Below are 10083 nucleotides of genomic sequence, written 5' to 3'. Positions count from 1 at the left end.
ACTCCTTTGGCCAGAGATAGTGCTGCCATGTCTGAAGAGCCCTCACCAAAGCATACAGCTCCTGGTCGTAAGTGGGGTAGTTGAGAGTGGCTCCACTAAGCTTCTCACTGAAGTAAGCAATGGGTTTTCTATCCTGCATCAAGACAGCACCAATACCAACACCCAAAGTATCACACTCAATCTCAAAAGTTTTAGAAAAATCAGGAAGTACAAGTAAAGGAACATGAGTTAACTTCCCTTTCAAGAGCTGGAATGCTTCTTCCTGAGCCTGTTCCCACTTGAAACCAACATTCTTCTTGATCACTTCAGTAAGTGGGGGTGCGATGGTACTGAAGTCCTGGACAAACCTTCGGTAGAACCCGGCAAGGCAGTGGAAGCTCCTTACCTCACTCACTGTGGTCGGAATAGGCCATTCACGGATGGCTTTGACCTTCTCCTCGTCCACTCTGAGTCCATCAGCACCTACAACAAAACCTAAGAACACCACGTGATCTATTCCAAAAGAGCATTTACTAAGATTTGCAAACAGCTTTTCTTTCCTAAGAACTTCAAGAACAGATTTCACATGCTTCTTATGATCATCTAGGTTCTTGCTGTAAATGAGTATGTCATCAAAGTATACAACCACGAAATGACCAATGAATGCTCTCAGAATATGATTCATTAAACGCATGAAAGTGCTAGGTGCATTAGCGAGACCAAATGGCATAACAAGCCACTCATACAATCCTAGCTTAGTTTTAAATGCAGTTTTTCATTCATCACCTTCTTTCATCCTAATCTGGTGATATCCACTTTTCAAATCAATCTTAGAGAAAACTGAAGAACCATGCAACTCATCAAGCATGTCATCAAGCCTAGGAATGGGATGCCTATACTTTACCGTAATGTTGTTGATGGCTCGGCAGTCAACACACATGCGCCATGAACCATCTTTCTTGGGCACTAGAAGAACTGGTACAGCACAAGGACTGAGGCTTTCCCGGATGTAGCCTTTCTCAAGAAGCTCACCGATTTGTTTCTGAAGTTCCTTGGTCTCGACCGGATTGGTACGGTAAGCTGGTCGGTTCGGTAGAGATGCACCCGGAACAAAGTCTATTTGATGCTCAATCCCTCATATTGGTGGCAATCCCTTTGGATTCTCATCTGAAAAGACATCAGAAAAGTCCTGCAAAACATCTAGCAACTCACTCGGAATCTCCGGTGCAAGGTCAGAAGAATTAGCCATAATAGATTCTTTATACACAAGTAAAAGAAATGGCTGTTGAGAGTAAAGAGATTTCCTAACCTGACTTTCCTTGACAAAGAAGTTGGAGTTTCTGGTACTATACTCGGGTTTATCTGCCTTAGACTCTTGGTCACGCCCCTTCTTGAGTTGTACCTGGTCTTGATGGACCTCTGAAGGCGACAAAGGCACCAAGGTGATCTTCTTTCCCTTATGATCAAAAGAGTGCCGGTTTGTGAAACCATCATGCACAGCCTTCTTATCAAACTGCCAAGGCCGGCCCAAAAGAACATGGCATGCATCCATGGGAAGCACATTGCACACGACCTCATCCTCATATCGTCCAATAAAAAGTGGGACGGTAACTTGCTCCTTCACATATTGCTCTCCGGCCTCATTGAGCCACTCCAACCTGAAAGGACGAGCAAGAGGCCGAGTAACAAACCCAAGTTTCTTTACAAGAGTGTCACTAGCCACATTAGTGCAACTACCTCCATCAATAATCAAAGAACAAACTTTATCAGAAATGAGACATCTATAGTGAAAGAGATTCTCCCTTTGTTCTTTGTCGTTGGTCTTTGGTTGGACACTCAAGGCACGTCTAGTAACCAGTAGTGGACCGTGGCTGGGATCATCAAGCTCGTCCTCATCATAGATCGGATCAGAATCCTCCACGAAGTTCGAGCAGAACTCATCGATCACTCCATCGACCTCCTCATCAAAGATGGGATCAAAGGCATCGTCCAAAGTCTTTCTAATAACAAGAAGGGGACCATGAGCTGGGAAGTCAAGCGCCTCTTCCTCATCATCATCATACACTGGTCCAAGATCCTCCTTGTCTTCCTCGGATTCTACTTCACCATTCTCCAAAAGAACCATCACCTTTTGGTTTGGGCATCGGTTGGCATAGTGGCCAAGACCATGACATTTGAAACACTGAATGTCTCTGGTTCGTTTTGGAGCCTCCTCTTTCTTTTCTCTATCAACATGAGCAGAGGCATTAGTCTTAAAAGCAGTATTTGTTGAGGAAGAAGACTTACCTTTGTCTTGATAGTTTGCTTTGGGAGCAAAGGATGATTTGGGAACAAAGGCTGGTTTAGAAAGACCTTTTCTTTTGGCTTGTTGTTCAATCAGTATGGCCTTGTGTAGCATCTGCTCCATGCTGTCATAATCTTCCAGCTCCATACGGTCTTGAATATCACGGTTGAGCCCGGTAAGAAATCTGGCCATGGTGGCGTCTAAGGGTTCTTCCATATCAGCTTTGATCATCAAGGTCTCCATCTCCTGGTGATAGTCCTCAACTGACTTGGAACCTTGAAGTAACCGCCTGAGTTTGTGATGTAGGTCTCGGTGGTAATGGTCGGGAACAAAGCGTCTCCTCATCAGCATGGAAAGCTCATCCCATGTATCAACTGGCGCCTCACCTGCTCTTCTCCTGCTAGTCACAACTCGATCATACCAGTTAATAGCATAGCCAGTAAACTCAGCAGCAGCAAGTGTAACCTTTTTAATATCAGAAAAAATTTGACAAGCAAACACAAGTTCAATTTTTCTTTCCCATTCAAGAAAAGCATCCAGATCATTTTTGCCATCAAAACTTGGGATTTTTAATTTCAGACCACCCAATCCATCATTAGTTCTTTCATTTCTACCAAATGGATTGACATCACCTTGGTTTTGTTGTCTAGGAGCCCTCCTTGGTCGGTTGATGGACTGATCATCATCAAAGGACTCATCTCGGATCTCAAGGTCGGACCGGCTGTTTCTCCTTGGGCGATCACGCCTGGTTCTGGTTCGGGACTGAGTTGGTCGGCCCTGGAGTTCATCTAGCCTTTGATGGATTGCCTCCAAACCTGTATTCAACATGTTAGACATTGAATCATTGAGAGCACGCATTTGCAAGTTAGATAATCCAGCAAATGAATTTCCGGGTCTGTCTCTTTCTTCTTCACTGCCCATGGTTTCCTGAAAACTTAAACAAGGCAAAGTTAGAGTAAAAGTGATATATGGTGTTTTCACATCATTGTATATTTGTTTTCATTTGTTTCAAGTCACTAATTCGTGTCAGTCTAGTCCTTTTTGACCTTTTACAGGTCTGGAGTTAGTAGAAGAAAGAAGAGAAGGTGCCTAATGAAAAGATGTCCTTTTGGAGCATTCCTGCGGAGAACACTCAAGAGAACAGTCCCGAGATTGTTCTCTCTCAAACGGAACAAGCATACGGAGTGATCCGGAGATTGTTCCAGACGAATATGGAAACTCCTATTTCGGGAATTAAAGCCCTGTTGCCCTAATCTCTTTTCTTCTGATTGGCGCCTCCATATAAAACGCCATCAATCTTTTTACTATTTTTCATACGCTAGTTTTACAAGAGAACACTGAGTATTTGCGATCTGCAACTTGTAAGGGAGAAGAAATCCATCCTCTCATAGAGAAGATCATCTGAACCCTATTGTTTCATACTCTGTTCTTATGCAATTTTATTCAGGATTTATGTCTTTGTCTATTTGCATCATGATCGAGTAGTGACCTTGCTCGCCTAGGGTCTTTAGGGTATTGAGACATGAGCTAAACATAGATAAGCGATCCATAACTGTTCTTCATTCATACTTTTCTTACTGCTTTCATTAACCTGATCACTTGATGTTAGATAACTAGTTCATCGCCTAGCTAACCGCTTAGGATGATAACTTGACATGTATTGAATGAGCTTAGTATCCCTAATCAGCGAAAGTAGATATTAGGGTGGTAAGTGAACTGATCGTACCTGTTCTCTAAAGCTTGCAATTGATCCTCATCCCAACGACAGTTAGGTGGTGAGATCGATCTGCAAAGCGATCACTGCGACGACAGTGGAGTGTTCCAGCTGAGTGATCCGAGTTCTAGAAAGCACTTCATCGCGCTTGAATAATTGTTTGGCTTCAATTCAACACCCAATGAAATACCCTAGGCTAGCTCTTGTTTAATTGAATCAATCTCGTGTTTATTTTGCTTGTCAACTATCGCCTCCTTCAACCAAATTCATATCTTCTTCTTAGCTTGATTTCAAACTTATAGAACTAGAGTGTAGACTGGTCCTCTGGATTTGAATCTCAAGTACTACAATTGCAATTGTTAACTTGGCAGTAGCAAGGATTCATTTTTAGTGTATCAAGTTTTGGCGCCGTTGCCGGGGACCAGATTTTTTACCTCTAATTTTCGGTTTCATATCTAGTCTAAGATATCTAACTCGTGTTTATTTCTTTGTTTCAGCTGATGATCCAGGTGCATGACCAGTAGACATACTCGGAGCAACGCACAAGGACCATTGCATCAGCTTACCAACGAAGAACTAGCGAGATTGGAACGACAGAACCGTCAACAGCCGAGATATTTGAACACCAACATGGGTGATCACCAGGATGATCTCACTGCTGCGTTTGCACTCATGCAACAGCAGATGCAGCAGATGCAGAAAACGATCCATGCACAGCAAGCTGCTGCCGAGCAAGCTGCTCTGAATGCTGCGAACCAGCAGAACCAACAAGAGGAAGTTGTCCAGATCGGCCAGAGAAACTTACTGCGCAATCTGCCTGCTACGCGATCTGCCATAACCCCTCCACCGTGCACTAGGCAGGACTTCGAGATCAAGCCAGCCTTGATAAGTCTAGTGCAAAGGAAGATCTTCAATGGACTTCCTGCTGAGATACCGATGAACCACATCGAGCACTTTGAGAAGATGTGTGGTTTCACTAAAGCGAATGGAGTACCACCCGATTACATCAAGTGTACTATGTTCCCTTTCTCTCTTGATGGGAAAGCTGCTCGCTGGCTTGATTCACTACCCACGGGATCACTCACCACTTGGGAACAAGTCCGAGAGGCCTTCTTAAGCCACTTCTACACTAAATCGAAGACGGCAGAGCTGAGACAGAAGATCGTGACCTTCAAACAATTGGTGGACGAGCCGTTCTGCGATGCTTGGGAGTGATTCAACGTCTACCGCAGATAGTGCCCGCACCACGGTTTTGAGGAAAACTATTTGCTGGGAGTGTTCTACGATGGAGTAGGCTGGGAGTACAGGAACGCTTTGAACTCAGCCAGTAAGGGAGATTTCATGACCCAGTCTCAAGGTGCCTTCGAGTTGATTGAGAACATGGCCTCAAGTTCAGCTGATAATAACCGCGAGACTGATCGCACTCAGAAGGTGAAGAGCATTGATAACATCAAGATTGATGAGCTCTCTGCCAAGGTCGATCAGCTGATTAAGAGCAACCAGAACCAGGTCTTCATCATGGAAGAATCCCCTCAGGATAAAGCTACCGCATAAGGCACATCAGAAGCAGATCAGTCAACTGAGGATCAGCATGAAGTGAGCTATGTGAATGGGCAAGGATGGCAGTTCAAGAACTATCACCCAACCCTAACGTGAGGAACAATCCCCACCTGTTCAATGCCCCTAAACCAGACGATAAAGCTCAAGGAAATCAGGGTCAGAACAGTGGATACCAAAGGCCTTATGGCAATCAGGGAAGAACCTTTGTCCTCAACCCAGCTCAGAATGCCCAATTCCACAGCCAGAAACAGCCGGTTAATCAGCAGGCTGCACAACCGGCTCAGACTGCTCCGCATGATGACATGAAGAGCCTCGCCAATATGATGAGCCAACTGCTCCAAGGACAGCAGATCCAAGGGAAAGCACTAAACCAGGTCACAAACGACATCAACACCAGGATGAATCATATGTTCAATGACCTGAGTGTGAAGTAAGACAATGTCTCAAGCCATATGAGACAGATGGATATTCAGATTGCTCAGACTGCTGAGAGTGTGAAGAGACAGCAAGGAACTCTCCCTGGAAAAACAGACAAGAACCCCAAGGAGTGCAATGCAGTAGGTCTAAGGAGTGGAAAGCAACTGCCTGATCTAGACCCCAGGAGATTCACATCGGCTGAGAAAGGGAAGTAGAAGGAGTCGGATCAGCCACCTAAGGCTGTACCCACAGATGAAGAAAAGGCAGAACAACCTACTGAGACTGTTCCGACTGAAGCAGAGCGACCCGCTGGAGTTGTTCCTTCGACTTCAGCACCTTCTCCAGTTCGTCAGTATGTACCAAAAATACCTTACCATGTTCCAGCTAAGGCTACACGCAAGGATAAGGAAGAGATGCAGTGCAGGAAGATGCTGGAAGACCTAACTGTCAAACTCCCTCTAATGAGTGCGATCCAGATGATTCCATCCATGCGTAGCTTTGTGAAGGGACTGATCTCTGGAAGATATCTGATGACAGCGAGTTCATGATTGTCTCTAAGGAGTGCAGTGCGGTGCTCCAGAACAGAAGGATCAAGAAGTTGGGTGATCCGGGAAAATTTGTCCTCTCGGTTCAGATTGGGAGAACAATTTTCTCATGCTCACTGGTCGACCTAGGGTCAAGCATAAACTTATGCCATATACAGTGGCTAAGCGCCTTGGATACACGGATTTCAAGCCTACCAGGATGTCACTAGTATTGCTGATCGATCTGTGAAGTCTCCAGTTGGAATCCTCGAAGATCTTCAAGTTCTGGTTGGGAACACACTTGTTCCTGCCGATTTCGTTGTTCTGGAAGTCGAGGAAGATTCAAATGATCCCCTGATCCTAGGCAGACCATTCCTCTGCACTGTTGGAGCTATCATCGATGTCCGACAAGGGAAGATTGATCTCCACCTTGGAGATATTGTGATGAAGTTTGAGATGGACCAGATGCTCAAGAAGCCGATGTTGGATGGACAACTTTCACTGTCCAAGAAGATGGTGACCCGCTAGAGCCGCATGAGGGAATGATTGAGGAGATTCTCACCGAGGATCCACTTGAACTCGCCTTAGTCAGAGCTGAAGCCGAGCAGAGCTTAGAGAGTGTTGATGCTGATGCATATGCCAAATTCCTGGATTCAGCCAGGAGTATTGAAAGGATGGTGGCGAATCTAAGTCTGGGGGAGAAGAGTGAGTCCAGCAGATCGGCTGGAACAACCGCGCCTCAGAACCCGTCTGTTCCGGCAGCTCAGACCGATGACTCATGGAGCGAGCTGAAGGCTCCAAAGGTAGAGCTCAAATCCCTTCCCAAGGGACTCAGGTATGCATTTCTTGGATCCAACCCTACATATCCTGTCATTGTGAATGCCAACCTGAACAATGCTGAGACTGCTCTGCTTTTGTGTGAACTGAGAAATATCGTAAGGCATTGGGTTATTCTCTAGCTGACATACCTGGCATTTCACCTGATCTGTGCATGCATAGAATACACCTGGAAGATGAATCGATGACTTCTGTAGAACATCAGAGGAGGTTAAACCCAAATCTAAAAGATGTTGTAAAGAAAGAGATAATGAAACATCTAGAAGCAGGTGTGATCTATGCGATCTCTAATAGTAAGTGGGTTAGTCCTGTGCATGTAGTACCTAAGAAAGGTGGGATCACTGTGATAACCAATGAAAAGAATGAATTGATCCCACTAGAAAAGTTACTGGTCATCGCATTTGCATTGATTTTCGTAAGTTGAATGCTGCGACTCGTAAGGATCACTTCCCACTTCCTTTTATTGATCAAATGCTTGAGAGATTAGCTAACCACCCTTACTATTGCTTTTTAGATGGTTATTCAGGTTTCTTTCAGATTCCCATCCACCCAGACGATCAGGAGAAGACGATGTTGACATGCCCTTATGAAACATATGCATACAGGAGAATGCCCTTCGGCTTGTGCAATGCTTCAGCGACCTTCCAACGCTGCATGATGTCGATTTTTACTGATCTCATCGAAGACATAATGGAGGTTTTCATGGATGATTTCAGCGTCTATGGAAGCTCCTTTCATGTCTGTTTGTCAAACTTGTGCAGGGTGCTGAAGCGATGCGAGGAGAAGCATCTGGTGCTGAACTGGGAGAAATGCAACTTCATGGTCAGAGATGGCATTGTTCTGGGACACAAGATATCAGAGAAAGGCATTGAGGTGGACAAAGCAAAGATCGAGGTCATGATGAGTCTGCAACCACCAACTTCAGTGAAGGGAATCAAGAGTTTCTTGGGACACGCTGGTTTCTATAGGAGGTTCATCCAGGACTTCTCTAAGATCGCGAGACCACTCACTCGGTTGCTCTGCAAAGAAGCTCAGTTGCCTTTGACAGCGACTGCTTAGCCGCATTCCACACGATCAAGGGGCTCTAGTCAGTGCACCAGTTGGTCCAACCTCCAGACTGGGATCTCCCTTTTGAGATCATGACAGATGCAAGTGATTTTGCAGTGGGAGCAGTCCTTGGACAGCGCAAAGACAAGAAGCTTCACGTGATATACTATGCAAGCAGACCTTAGATGAAGCTCAGTGCCGATACGCAACCACAGAGAAGAAGCTCCTTGCCATCGTGTTCGCTTTTGAGAAGTTCAGATCCTATCTGGTTGGATCAAAGGTGATTGTGCACAGGACCACGCGGCTCTCAAGTACCTACTCACGAAGAAGGATGCTAAACCGCGGCTCTTAAAGATGGATCCTCTTGCTCCAAGAGTTTGATCTGGAGATAAGAAACAAGAAGGGGTTGATAATGGAGTAGCAGATCATCTCTCCAGGATGAAAGTGTCAGATGAGACAGTTCTTGATGAGGAACAACCGATGGAGTACGTCAATGCGATTGGTCTGCGCAACATGGAGCAGTCGTCACCTGTCATCAAGGACTGTTCCCGCGTAGAAGGAGCATTCGTTGCAGTGATCCAGAAGGAGTACCCGAACCTTCCATGGTTCGCTGAGATTGCCAACTTCTTGGCAGCTGAGAAAGCCTTTGAGGTTCACTGGGAATGAGAAGAGGAAATTTCTAAGGGAGGCAAGGCACTACTTCTGGGATGAGCCGTATCTCTATCGGCAAGGCAAGGATGGGATCTTCAGGAGGTGTGTTCCAGAGGCTGATATTCCAGGGATCCTTCACCACTGCAACGGTTCCTCTTATGCTGGTCACTTTGCCACCTTCAAAACAGTTTCCAAGATCCTCCAAGCCGGTTTCTGGTGGCCCACTATGTTCAGAGATGCTCACGCTTTCATATCTCGATGCAATTCATGCCAAAGGATGGGGAGTATAAGCAAGAGAAACGAGATGCCTCAGAACTACATCTTGGAAGTTGAAGTGTTCGATTGCTGGGGGATCGATTTTGGGACCGTTCCCAGTTTCTCACAAGAATGAGTACATCTTAGTTGCTGTGGACTATGTCTCCAAGTGGGTAGAAGCGATTGCTAGTCCAACCAATGATGCACGAGTTGTAACCAAGATGTTCACCTCCATCATCTTTCCAAGATTTGGAGTGCCTAGAGTGGTTATAAGCGATGGTGGAACTCACTTTATCAACAAGTTGTTCCAAGGATTGCTGAGCAAGAATGGTCTGAAACACAAGGTTGCAACCGCCTATCATCCCAAACAAGTGGTCAAGTGGAGGTTTCCAACAGAGAGATCAAGAACATCCTGCAGAAGACTGTCAACACCACCCGCAAGGACTGGTCCCTTAAGCTTGACGATGCTCTCTGGGCGTACAGAACAGCCTACAAGACCCCTTTAGGGACCACTCCCTATCATCTGGTCTATGGCAAGGCGTGCCACCTACCTGTTGAGCTAGAGTACAAGGCGGCTTGGGCTGTCAAACTACTCAACTTCGACATCAAACCCGCCAAGGAGAGGCGAACCATTCAGATCCACGAGTTGGAGGAGATCAGGCATCTGGCCTATGAGAGTTCTAAGATCTACAAGGAAAAGACCAAGGTGTTCCATGACAAACGGATCATCAGCAGAAGCGCTCCGAACGATCAGGTCTTACTCTTCAATTCACGGGTTAAGCTGTTCCCTGGAAAGCTTAAATCCAGATGGTCTG

General features: G+C 45.7%; 1 protein-coding gene across 1 annotated transcript; it reads right to left on the bottom strand.

Annotated features, from left to right (window-relative positions):
• Positions 1-1114: 1114 nt before the first annotated feature.
• On the bottom strand, positions 1115-3184 carry LOC130497383 (uncharacterized). Its single transcript, XM_056990142.1, has one exon. The coding sequence runs from the start codon at positions 3182-3184 to the stop codon at positions 1115-1117; it is 2070 nt and encodes a 689-aa protein (XP_056846122.1).
• Positions 3185-10083: the final 6899 nt, after the last annotated feature.

This window comes from Raphanus sativus, chromosome 1 (genome assembly GCF_000801105.2).
Source record: "Raphanus sativus cultivar WK10039 chromosome 1, ASM80110v3, whole genome shotgun sequence".
Lineage (NCBI taxonomy): Eukaryota > Viridiplantae > Streptophyta > Magnoliopsida > Brassicales > Brassicaceae > Raphanus > Raphanus sativus.
This window is presented reverse-complemented; position numbering and strand designations above follow the sequence as displayed.